This window comes from Cyrtonyx montezumae, unplaced genomic scaffold, assembly GCF_038088225.1.
Source record: "Cyrtonyx montezumae isolate F1298 unplaced genomic scaffold, pur_monq_1.0 scaffold_3, whole genome shotgun sequence".
Classification (NCBI taxonomy): Eukaryota; Metazoa; Chordata; class Aves; order Galliformes; family Odontophoridae; genus Cyrtonyx; species Cyrtonyx montezumae.
The window spans coordinates 105668003-105681425 of NW_027072034.1; the positions used below are offsets into that span (position 1 = coordinate 105668003).

Sequence of the window (13423 nt, forward strand, 5' to 3'; positions counted from 1 at the left end):
CCTTCTCAGAAAATATTTAAGCAAAAAATAAGCAACAAAAAATGAAGCACTGTACAAGAGCCACTTCTACCACACAGAAAGAGTGAGAAAACAGTTTACCGTATACATACTATTGGACAGCAGTATCCAATCCAGTGTTGCCATTTATATGATCAGGTTCTTAGTTTACATATATTTGAGTTTCTTGGTTTCATCTCTGACCTTCCAGATATACTGTGCCAGTACTCAAGTTTACAGTCTGTTTACAGTGAATCACACGAACAAAAAGTGATAGCTAGGATTCAAGTCCAAAGCTGTAATACTTTCAAACATAGGTCATGACTGGAAATATCTCAGAACTCAGAGGTAAGTTCGTTAACCTTTTCACAAGTGTTTCGATACGGCAAGCTGAACTGAAGCTGAACCTTCACAACCTTTCCAGATACATGGTTTCACCAGCATTCAAACAGCAACTCTAAACTAAAACTCAGATATCCTTCAGTTACAGGGTGATTAAAAGGCTGAACACTTCATCGGACAGATTAGGACGTGTATACACTTGGGGTCAGAGAACAAAAATGGTCTGACATTGCAGACCTGAATGCTGTACCGTGTCATTTCTAGGTTTTGTTTCCTGAACACACACTGAAGCAATTAAGTAAATCCCCAGGAAGTTCTCAGAAGCAGATTCCACTGCCTACCTCAAAAGCAAGGGCAAGATCTCACCTGTAATCTATTTCAAAAGTCTTACATATTGACTGAAGTATACATATATATGGGATACTTGATGTGAAAGAGTAAATAAGGTCATTCGCTTGATATATTCTTTAAAGGAGAATACCACTGACATTTTTTTTCCATGTTTCTACCAGAAAAAAACACTCTAATCTGAGTATACATACACAATGAGATGACAAGAGCTTCCTGAGATGACATCCTTATTTCTGATAATGTGAACCATTCATCTAAACTTTAAAGCAAATATTTAACTTTCTGATCAAAAAGGAAAGGGGTACCTTGCTGCAGTTTACTTCGTAACATATTGCAGACAATGTCTTCCAGGAAAGAAGCTGTACTCTTCCTGACAAGAACAGAACCAACATAATTTCTAGTCTGGTTCTCTTCTGTTTCTATTACTATTGATGAGTAAGACTACAGTCCTGTCACAACCTACAAGACTGCAATTTTGTCACAAATTAGAAATTCTAATGCAGTTGATTCTCTGCTTCTTAGAAGAAAGTGGCATCACGCAGCCAAGTCAAATCAGATGAGTACCTCTGATTCTTCATTCTCTCAGCATTGTTCAGACGCTGCAGAAAATTAATATTCTAATGTAGCTCAGCCAATGATTTTTGTGCTGGAGCAAAGCAAGCAAGTAGCACCAAAGAGTAAAATGTAACGTCATTGGAGAAGCAAATGAAACAGCAGCCAAAGACGACACATATGGGGAGAAGTACACAAAAGAAATGTGTACTTACTAAGTATCTGCAAAGTCACAAAAATAACCCAAATGAACTGTTAAATATTGCCTCAGGTTTAGCCACACTGCAGTTAAAACAATAGACATTAATGGCCACTATATTCTGAACACTGTGGGAGAACCACAAAGTGGTTTTCAAAATGCCTCTGGAGAAACCGGGAAGTGTGAAATTATGCCCCTCTGACTTACTGCTTAAACATCATCAGTGTCCAAAAGAGACAGCATAGAAATGGAGTTTAGAAATGTATCATTCCTTTAGTGGGGAAAACAAACAAACAAACAAAAAAAACGAACAAATCACACAGATTTTGTTAGTGACAACACTGTATGTTAACGTTGGGGAACAATGTTCCCAACTGGGAACATGGTGATGCACTCAACATCTGCAAGGAATTTGTTCAGCCAAGTTGGCTATACATTGAGAAAGACACTTGCCAACATTATAGTGCCTGCTCCTGCAGCTGAGTACACCTTCAACTTTAAAGGTAAGGTTTCTTCAGTACTTGAGGCATCGAGAAAAATACTTCACTGTTATTTTAACCACTTACCATACAGTGTAATCCCTAGTTTGGAAAAGAAGGCCCACAAGGAGAGCTACTTTAAGAGAAAGACCACAAGTAGATCTCCAGTTGAGTGCTTCTTTCCTGCAGCAGGCCATAAGAAGTTCTGGGAGGGGACACCTTGTCTGAAGAATGGCACTAACCCTCCTCATGTAGGCAACAGAGGGAAGAAAAGGCAAGGAGAACAAAGCAATAAATGACCTGAGTCACTTAAATTTTGATCAGCAGGGAGCACATATCAGCAAAAGAGAGGCTAGGGAAGAAAGCAATAGGCAAACTTAAAAGCAAGGTACCAGTGCTTTTGTCACTGAAGAAACATTCTTTTGGATCACACAGCTTGAGACCAAACACTGACTTTGCAATGCTTTTTTTTTCCTGCACATTTGAGGATAATGCACTGGCAACAAAAATAATAAGAAAAAATCCCTGAATTCAGGAGCTTTTTCACCACTGTTTGCTGGAAACTGTATTTGAATTTTTCATAGTAGTATCAGCAAATCACAGAACTCCATATACCAGTCTAAGTAAGCAAAAGTCAGCAGTGTTTTATATGTCTGCTACAAAAGATGACACTGACAGACGATGGCACTGATGGCATACTATACCCTTCTTATAACACTACCCCAGGAATGGGGAAGACACAGTGAAGGGTGACAGGTGTTGCTGTTTGAGAATCAAGATGTGATTATTATAACTATAAACCATCACTTCCCATCAACAAATGCAGACCACCAGCTTCTCAGTAGTCAAATATTATAAACTTTACTTACTAGCACTGACAGTGATGAGCAGACGCCCCACTCTGCCAATGCTTCTGTGAACATCAATTTAACAGATATAACTTATAAAAAATTCCATCTGTATTAGCCTCTTTGTTTCTCATTTCTTCTAATCATAGAATTGTAACAGTTGGAAAAAGACCTCTAAGATTACCAAGTCCAACTGTCAACACTACTAGGCTGTTCAGTTCCACCTCCATACAGCTCTGGAACACCTCCAGGAACAGTGACCCCACCACTGCCCTGGGCAACCTGTTCCAGAGCATCACCACTCTATCTGAGAAGACTTTTGTATGGTTTTGAGCTAAGACAGGAGATTTAGGTTACATACTAGGAGGGAATTTTTCACTCAGAGGGTGGTGACACACTGGCACAGGTTGCCCAGAGGGGTTGTGAATGCCCCATCCCTGAGGCATTCAAGGCCAGGCTGGGATGTGGCTCTGGGCAGCCCGGTCTAGTGGTTGGCCACCCTGCCCATGGCAGGAGAGTTGAAAGTAGATGATCTCTGAGGTCCTTTTCAATCCAGGCCATCTCCCACTTCGCTATAACCTCATTTCAGGTCATTTCAGACAGTGCTAATGTCTTCGTGAGCCTCCTCTTCTCAGAACTAAACACCTCTATGTCCCTCAGCCACTCCCCACCAGACTTGTGCTCCAGACCCTTCACAGCTGTGTTGCCTTTCTCTGGACATGCTCCATGGTCTCCACGTCTTTTGTGTATCGAGGGGCCCAAAAGTGAACACAGTGTTTGAGTGTGCCTCACCAGTGCAGAGTACAGAGGGACAATCACCTCATCACTCCTGCTGACTGCACTATTTCTGATGCAAGCCAGGATGCCATTGGCCTTCTTGGCCACCTGGGCACACTGCTGGCTCACATTCAGTTGGCCATTGACCAGCATCCCCAGATCCTTCTTCTCCTTCATACAGCTACTGTTTATTTAAACAGATTTCAAAACTCAGAAGTAACATCAACAAGACAAGAGTCTTATCTCCATTCAAGATCACTTAGTGCACAGGAAGCTACCTAATCATAAAAGTCAAATCTGAAAGTTCTTGGAGGGGGGAAAAAAAAGCAAAACAAATCAGCTGAAGGCTGTTATTTTACATTCTACACAACTGGAATAACTTAGAAGTGCACTACTACTACTTAAAACCTACTAACTGAAACAGCCTTCACATTTAGTCAGGAATATACAATATAAAATGTTGCAGATTTTTCTTCCTGTTGTTTTTTCTTTTCACTCTGTGTGCGTGGCTTTTTTCCCCCGACCTATAAAGGTCTAAAATGTTCAAGAAAAAAGGTTTTACATTATGTTTGACATTTTTATCTTCAGGTCCATCCTTTACAAGATGTATCGGCTTCCCTCTAGAAACCTACTTTAAATCGTTAGCTAAAAAAATCTTAAACCAGATCTAATACTGTATTTATGAGGAATCTGAGTCTGAAGAAGAATACACCAAATAATGTAAGCTCAGCTTACAATAAAAGCAAGTAAAAGCTGTTCAGTAAGAATACATGAGTGAATGGAAGCCTCCTAATACTGAGAATGTTTCATGTGAAACTTAACTGCAAACTGGAGAGCTATGCATAAATTAATTCCTCTGCAGAACGTATGCTTTTTAATCTTGCAAAGAGATCAACTATCTTTTTTTAAAGAGGAATCAAAACAAACACAGCTGATATCCAAGCCACAGGAAAAGATGCATGATCATTTAAAACAGTCTATCACCAAAGCTATTTAAACAAAATAAACAAGACCCACAGTAACAGCTGGAAGGTCACGAAGCTCCTGTCTTCCTTCTGTCCCCATGTGTTCACTCTGGTAATGTTCAGACAGATCAGTAGGAGTTACACACACTTTCATACAGAGTGGACAGATGAAGCCCTGTGAAATGTATATTTGTCTTTAAGAAACTAATAAAAACAAACAGATTTTGGAATCAAATAGCGTTCAAATTCTTATGCTGAAAGTTCTTAGAATCACTAAAAGCAAAGTCTGCAGCTGTTTTCTTTTGGACATTTAATTTTTGCAAACCACATATCAATATCATGAAGAAGACAAAAAGGATCAGTTAAGAATGTAAAAATAAATCTAAACCACATGTTAAAAGCTAGGACCACATTGCATACTAGTTAAGTCCTTTCCAGACACTCTTGGGACCCCTTTCATGTGACAGAGGAATGTGCTGCATAGCAAGTCATGAATGGACCATTATAAGGCATCGCATCAGATCCACCAGGCAGTTTCCCACCAGCATTTTCAGATCCAGGACAGAAAGAGACAAAGATGGTCACAGAGACTGCAGAAATACTTCTGTAAATCAGTAAGCAAATTTACAGTAGAATGAGAGGCACAGGCACAAGTGCAACTGCACACCCAGCTGGCATTCTCACTTAGGAAAAGAGAAGCACCTTTTTGGCAGAATTAAAAAAGGAAAAAAGGAAAAAAAAAAAAGAGGCATGGGGAGAGAGAGATAAAGCGTGCTCACCAGGCATTTACCAAAGCCAAAAGTTAAATTAGTTTCTAAAGAACAGCAGCCGTAGACATGCTCTACCCCTGGAAAAAGCAGGGCATAGCACAGCATGCTGCGGGTCCCCAGCAAGGTGCCTGTACCTGTAAGTGCAACCTGCAAAACGGGGCTAGAGTGTGTTCTGTTTGACCAATGCAGCCACATGACACTAACAAAAGTGTAACTCGAAGGTGGACACGCTGCAAACGTGGAATATCCAGCAAACCTATGCAGCATATGGAGTTGCACTGGGATCTAAGGTACAAAAGCAGGACAAGCTCAAACTTTCACTCTGTCAGAGTGCATAGTGGACAAAAGATAAACCCAGAGTTAATTACAGGCCCATGTGTGGTCTGTAGTGCTGGCACAGCCCCAGGAGGAACAAAAACAGGCCTACCTCTCTAGGTGAGCAACCAATAGTTTTCATTTAATCAGTCTCCCTCATTCCTTTTGTTTTATATTACCATTTTCAAAACTCAGGATAGATTTCAACCCAGTTTGAAGGAAGAGGGAAACATGAGAATCCACACAGATTCAGTAATTATTTATTCAAATCTCACAGCAATACAAATTAGAAGATCTAGCTATGAAACTGGAATGAAAACAAGTCAACTAGACTTTTTTTGCTTTCATGCAACACTGGAGAACCAGGTGGGACCATAACTACATAAAGGAGAGCAAACATTTTGCAAAGCCTGACTATGGTGGTTTTTCTGAAAGTTCTCACAAAGCAAACATCTCAGGCCAGCTGCACAGGAAAAGTACAACTAAGAGAAAGGCTCGAGCTGCACAAGGTAATGCATGAATCTCAGAGAGCAACAAACAAACCATCATCAGCTTCAGAACTCAGATTCGACCAGATTTTGAAGTCACATGCTGAAGAGAACACCCTACCTGTAAGCAATCCAGCTGACAGTGGAATTACTGATACTTTTATGTTATACATGTTGTACAGCACCATCCAGAAGTGACACAGTCAATGGCCCGGCTTGAGTTTCAGCAGGGCAGCAAGAACTAAGGGTGCAGTAGTGCAGGCACACCAGCACTTTGAAAGCACTGCTTATGTCAACAAACAACACTACATTAGTATCAAGGAACCTCATGACACCCACCAGTGATATTACAATCATGACAATGGAATTGTTCCATTTTAGCCAAACTTTGGAAAGAAGAAATCGTCTCATTGCTTATTTTTATGCTGTGGTTAACTAAAAAAGTGACAAGATTTTAGCCTGCTTTTTAAGAATATTTATTTGCCTCAGGGACAGTGTAAACATGCATACAAAACTCACAAATGCACAACATGTATAACATACAGCAATAAATTAAGCGATGCCTGATCAATATGACTGTAATACAGCCTTGAGAACTAAGCAGATGCACAGATGGAAGGCAATTAGAATTTTGAACAGCACAGTGAGAAGTTGTCCTATCACTTATCATAACAGGTGTAAGAGCTTTTGACTCATCATACACTTCATTCAGCGTAAGAAAGGGCACTTTGCTCCCTTTAATGCTGTAATAGGAGTAATTAACCTTGCACTGCACTTGTATGCTAAGCTTGAAACATTCACAAGCTAGGTAATCAGGCTACATTAGCACAAAATAGCTTCAACAGCCAGTGAAGTCAGCGTGCGTTTTTAAAAGTTAATATTTGACAACACTGTAAATCCAAAGACATTGTAACATAGGATAGAAGTGAGAATAACACCTAATTTTGCTGGCTAAGCGTAGCATACAGCACATTAGAAAGAATGACAGGACTTAAAAGCAGCAGCTTCACGTACACAGACCAAACAAAACCCAACACATTTGATATTTCACGTGGAGGAGGTTCCCAAAATACGTTATATCTAACACATGCAAGGTGAAAAGGAAGTACAGGTGGAGATAAAATGTTAAGCCTTGTTTTTCAGAACTCATTAAACATTTGTAAGTGAGAAGTGTTAAGCTTGTACCTTATTGCTTTTCGTTTTAATCACTCACGTCTACGATAACAGGAAGGATTGCTTGTGATCATTTAGATAAACAATCAGCAGTCAAGTAAACATGGTCTATTCTCACTTTTTTATTTAAATAAGAACCTATTTTTAGACAACGCCGCTCTGGACTATTTACATAGAGCAGCTGCTATTTAGGAGCGGCACCCAAAGGAACGCCCAACAGCTCTAGTGGGTCAGAGACAAGAAGACACGAGGCTCACAACTCCAGTCCCATGAATCAGCACACAGTACCTCAGAGGAGCCTTCATTGTTCACGTCCACGGCATTTCCTGGAGCGGCAGATGAATCGGAATCAGAGCCCTGAGACCCAACTCTGCCCGGAGTCTGAAAGAGAAAGGGAGGGGCAAACTGAATGTCTGCAGCCTGCATTTAATAGAGCACGGTATGTAACCTTCCCGAAGGCCGCTCTGCCAAAACACGCAAGTCTTTTGCCTCCACGAGTGTGACGAAACGAACAAGCTCACAGACTAATTAGGGCATTTTCAGTGCAGCACTTGACAAAGCTTTTATCCAAGACTCTCAAAGCACTCGAAGTATCAAACTACAAGCAGACACCAAATGCAAAGGCCAGGATTTTAAACAGCTTCCTCTAATGAATGCTCAACACAAAACAAAGACTTAAACTCAAGTCTGCCCTCATATCACTCGCTGTACTGTTAAATAAGCTCTCTCCATCCAAGAGGAAAACATCAGAAATTACAAACTAAATGTTTTCAGCTGTGGTGCTGCTTCTTTTACTCATCTTCTGACCAGTGGCAGAAGAGTTACCATTCTCAAAGCAAGCACCAGCAAATAAATTATCTCCATACTGAGATGCAATCCTAGTTTCTACAAAGAATAGAAGTTCATTATCTAATTCCGTGAGGATAACTGAAAGTGGGATGAAGTAACACTGCCCTCAGCCCAGCCAGAAATACTCACAGCATCGCACAGGGATTTCTGATCTAATACGGGAGGATTAAAGACAGAAATTTAAACATATAGATGGAAATTTATAGATGGGGGGCAGAAATAAGTGAATAGTTTTAAATCTTCGTATCTCCAAAAGTTTGCCTTGGAATTTTCTTCAACAGATCCTTTCTTTTCAGAAAAATCAATGTGATTTATAACATTCCTACAACATACAGGCTTCTCCACACTTAAAACATGAAGCACTCTTCCCTGCTGTGTTTGGTAAAGAGTGCTCTATTTCAAACTCTCATATAGATTACAGTCTTGCAATTTATTAAAAGAAAAAAAAGTGTAATTAAAAGGTCAAATTTACTGATTAAGGACTCAGTCCCAAACAAATGAAGATTTTTTAACATCTCTGCTGATGAACCAAGGGCAAGTGAGTATGAGTGTCAGAAGCAAGCTTTCGGGAGCTGGAGACAACAAGCATAAGATGGGAACATCTCTCCCCATTCCAGCCTTTTCTGGGTCATCAGCAGGAGGCTGGGTTGCATTTGTGAGCCTGATTTGTGCAAGAACAAAGAATTCAAATGTGACAGGTGAGTGGTTGGACTGGATGATCTTATAGGTCCTTTCCAACCTTGGTGATTCTATGATGTATATACACATATCTATGCAAAAGAACATGAAGTAAGACACTGAAGCTTTCTCTCACAATGAAGCTGAAATGTCTAGACATAAGAAGCAATTTTATTGATAGGAATTGTCCAAAAAGCTTTAGAAATCTAAGGATTATAAGAAGAATTTGTATGACAACTAGCTAGGAAGGATCTTCTGTTCCAAGAAGGCTGAAAAACTAAACCCCTATCTGTCCCAATGCCTACCTTCACAAGTAGAAACAGGATGATCTGAAGTGGAGAAAAATGGAGAAAGTGTCAGCTTTAACAGATACACACTTCTTCAATAACTGTTTACAGCAAGCAGATGCCTTTGGCTCCACTTTTCAGTTGCAAAAACCAAAGAACCTTCAGCCACCTAGTCTGGGAAAGCAGAATGGTTGATGCCCCACCCCTGCGGTGGATGCCCCGTCCCTGGAGACTTCAAGGCTGGATAAGGCCCTGGCAACGTGATCTATCTGTGGTGTCCCTGTTCACTGCAGGGGAGTTGGACTAGATGGCCCTCAAGAGGTCCCTTCCAACTCTAAGGACTCTTTGATGATTCTAAGGGAGAAACCAAACAGGAGCTGACAGCCCAGGCAGTGACAGCAGCAGATGGCCAGGCAGCCTACAGAAATGGGCAGAGCACACCTCCACTTCAGCCATACCTAACAGCTGTACAGAGAATGAACCACCACTTCTCAAATCCAAGAAACTTTCACAGCTGCTAAGACAGAAGAACATTTCTTCACTTTACATTATAACATCTCATATTGTTAATCAGCTATCACGTGACAGACTTGTTTCACAATGAGATCTAAATGTTAACTTACGCTGGTTTAGCACTACAAGTTGGAGCTCATTACAACCCTGAGGATGAAAGCTGCTACAGTAAAGCACAGTATTATTACAATGTGGCCGACTGAAGTAACTTGCTTTACGAAACACTTCAGACATGCTATAATCACTCCATAAGGCACCACATGGCACGACTTCCTATGTGCAACACGCAACAAAGAAATTATCCAACAGCACCTGCTAAAATCCATTTAAGGATTCAAAAAACAACGTATTTCCTTCAAAACGGAAAGCGTAATTCAAGATAGATTCAGGAAGTACAAACAGGTGGCATCTTCTGGACCGCAGCATACAAGAGGAAGAAGGGTGGGAAGGAGAAAGGTCATGAAGTACCCACCCAAATCAGGAGAAACACCCTACGGTCCATTTGCAAAGTGATACAATCAGGAAGAACTGAATATGCATTTGGGAAGATGTTAGGGAGACTAAGAACAGCAATGCAACTGTCATTTCTTCTGTAATTTAAACATTCCTCACCAGACAAAGAACGGGAGGACTGAAACACTGGGACATCTTTTTCTTCTACTGACCATCCCATGATCAAGTGTATATTCACTTAAATATAAGCGAGGCTCCCACACCACTGCTGTGCCACATTCCATTAAAAAATAAATTACAACCCCCTGAGCAGCATAACAAATGGGCTCACTTGGTGAACTCAGGGAAGGTTCAGAGCGATGCTCTTTGTTTTCAGTTACCTTTATTATTCTTGACTGAATAAAGCCCTGGGCGATAAGGGGGAGCAGAGGAATGACACATGAATCACACAGGAAGAGTTGTTCTTCACACAGGATTCTGTATTTGTAGTCTACCATAACTAATATTTGACTCTAAAGCTACACATGGAGCCGATGAAAAATTAAGTTTCTCAACCAAGGTATTTGTTTCCTAATTGCCTGTATTATAGTTGTTTGTTAAGCCAAGAAGCATACATTTCTACTTAGAGCAACTATAAAATTATGCTAAACTGTGTAATGCTGTTGGCTGTGTTTTCTCAAAACTTCAAGCTAATATAAAGAAAACATCATTAACAACAGAAAGCACGACGACTGCAGCTTGTTTTCTGAAAAGGAATAGAAAATTATGTAATGAATGAGTTGAGCTAATGCATTAAAATGACATGGTATAAATATGGATCACTACCACGTCGCTTCTGCAGTCATTTATCTGTCTATACCGACGCTCCATTCACTTGTGGTACTCTTTTCAGCAGTTTGAAATTCAGAATAAATTAGATCTTTGAAAAAGACTTTAAGCCTTGAGAATGTCTTAACTAGTATGGGTTTATACAGTCCTCCCAGCGTAGGCTGAAATATGACATAAGGCACTACTCCCCAAACATATTAAGGTCCTGAACCAAAAAGCGAGGCACAAGAACAGGAAAATAAGCCAGGCACAGCCCTTGTCATTAAATAACCTTCAGCACCTTTTCCATCCTTCTGTTTCACTCTGTCTATCCTTGCAGTACACTCTAATAAAACTCTCTCTTCAGGATTTTCTTGAGAAAAGAACAAGTTCTGTATTGCAGTTTGTTACGTTCGCACTTGAAGCCAACATTTCATAGACAACACCTTATCAAGGCCTCCATACAAAACTTTCAACTCTGTAAAAACTGTAAATCTAATTGAGCACACCTGACAAGGCTGTCACTTAGCAGTAATTAACAGGAATGCCAGAAACAGAGCATGCTGTGATACAGAGCTGTGGTACTGTTTACTTCTTTAGAAGCATGACAGATTTTACGTTTCCATTAAGTGAAAGGACGTGGTGCTCACTGGGCATGAAGCCTTTCCTCTCTGCCTGCCACCAGTTCTGCACAAGCACCCGAGCGAGCACACTGCCTAGCTAACCCTGTAGTCATAGGCGTAAGGAAGGAAATTATAGGTATGGCACGAGATGCAGCACATCCCAGACAAGTAAATATCTCTCTTCCTGAGGATGGAGCAGCAGGAACAGCAGCTGTACCACTCCAGCTGCAATGCCCATGTGTGCACCTGAAACCAAAGGGCCTTCAAGACTGATGGTAACACAGACCTCCTTTGGCACAGACAGTCTTTTCTCCAGGCCAACATGATGACTGATTCGTGAAACTGAGAAGTGGCAAGAGCCTGAATGATATTTTTTTTGTTTCCACAAACCCATTAAGTGAAAACTTATGGAACAGATGGATCTTTGAGACGTTGCATTGAAAACATAAGTAAAATTTAGGAACAGCTTGCAAGGAAAGGACCCAAAAGGAGGTCCCAGTTCAAGACAGCGTGGAAATACCAACTTCAAACACCAAGTGATGTTCCGGCTATTTTTAAATTACGCCATGCCAAGTTAGTGAGAGTATTCTTTTAAAAGCAAAAATTACAGCTGTGAAGGAAATATAAGGGTCATCAGAAACAGGAAGGGTATAAAAAGAAATATCGGATGTTTTACAACTTCAGGAACCAGAACTTCAAGAGGCTAGAACTACAATCAGCATCTTTGTAGCTAATGCCTTTCTCCTTCCCCCCCTGGAGCCAGCCCCCAGGACCACAGTAACTGCCATGTAGTGCAGTTCACCTGTTGCCTATTAGAAAATGACAAACCAAACATACGAACGAGAAACCGTGTTTGGTTTGGTTCTTTGCTCACCCTGAGTACCAAGGCACATGAGAAGTCACTGCCATGCTTCGCCAATGGCAAGGTGTAGGTCAAAAGATACAAACGAGGCTACGCACACCATCACTGCTTCTACCAACAGGGCACGAGGCTCTTTTCAAGGAGAACTTCTTAAAAGTCGCTACCTGCATCACTTAAAATGCACATACAAGTTTGGCCATTTCCCTATTTCCTTCCAAGCACTTTAGCTAGCAACGAGCTCTGCTGTACTACTGTAATACTGAGAACCAGCAAGGAACAGCTACTTTTTGGCAGTGAAGGTGGTTGTTCGCAATGCGAGAAAACTTCCTTCCGACCTCAGATTCCTCACTCGTAGGGGAAAACCTCCCCCAGACTGTTTGGCACTCCACCTCAGCACTCCTTGAAGGCCTGCTCCTTCTCAGAGCAGCCAGCACACAGCTAAACGCCGGCCACGCTCAACGAGGGCAGCGCCGAGGTCTCCCCTCTCGCAGCTCTCCTGCCACCCCGTCAGAGCCGAGCCGGCCGCCCCTCGGAAGCGCGAAGCTAGGGGCGTACCACCTACGGCGGGCCCGGCCCACCCGGCCGCGGGCAGATGCCGCAGCCCGGCTTTCCACCCAGCGGGAGAGGACCCCTCCGCCCCCGGGGAGGGCGCGGCCCCCAGCTCTGCCCGCTCGCCGCCCCCAGCCGGGCCCACCCTGCGGCCTACTCCCGCCCCGCCGCCGAGCCCGGCCGGCACCATGAAGCGGGGGAGCCGCCCCGCCGCAGCGCACGGCAGAGCCGCCTTACCCGCTGCAGGATCCGCCGCAGCATGGTGGCGGGGCCGAGTGCCGCCGGGCGGTCGCGGCCACGCCGAGAGGAAACCGCGGGGCCCCGCGCAGCGCCGCCCCCGCCCCGCAGGAGCCCGGCGCGGCCCGCTCGCCCCGTGACAGCCGCGGCGGACGGGAGGCGGGGCGGCCGCCGGGGCGGGACCGCGCCGCGCCGGGCAGCGCCCGCCCCGCCGAGACTCCGCTGCCGGCGGGGCGTGGGGGAAGGGAGGGTTGCCGGCGGGAAATGAAATTCGTTCCTTATTGCTGCTTTGGAGCCGGGGGCTGGAAG

The 13423-nt window shown here is 42.8% G+C and overlaps 1 protein-coding gene across 2 annotated transcripts in view; it reads right to left on the reverse strand.

The window, feature by feature from the left end:
- EEA1 (early endosome antigen 1) overlaps positions 1 to 13204 on the reverse strand; it is a 65417-nt gene extending 52213 nt beyond the window's left edge. The window contains exons 1-3 of one of the 2 annotated variants that reach the window (XM_065742679.1): positions 13115 to 13204; positions 7545 to 7637; positions 4563 to 4685 (exon numbers count right to left, since the gene is read on the reverse strand). In XM_065742679.1, the coding sequence (XP_065598751.1) occupies positions 4563 to 4685; positions 7545 to 7637; positions 13115 to 13138 (240 nt within the window). In that variant the 5' untranslated portion in view covers positions 13139 to 13204. The remainder of the gene's footprint in view (positions 1 to 4562; positions 4686 to 7544; positions 7638 to 13114) is intronic. The other variant, XM_065742680.1, reaches the window with a different exon arrangement.
- Between the last annotated feature and the right edge of the window lie 219 nt (positions 13205 to 13423).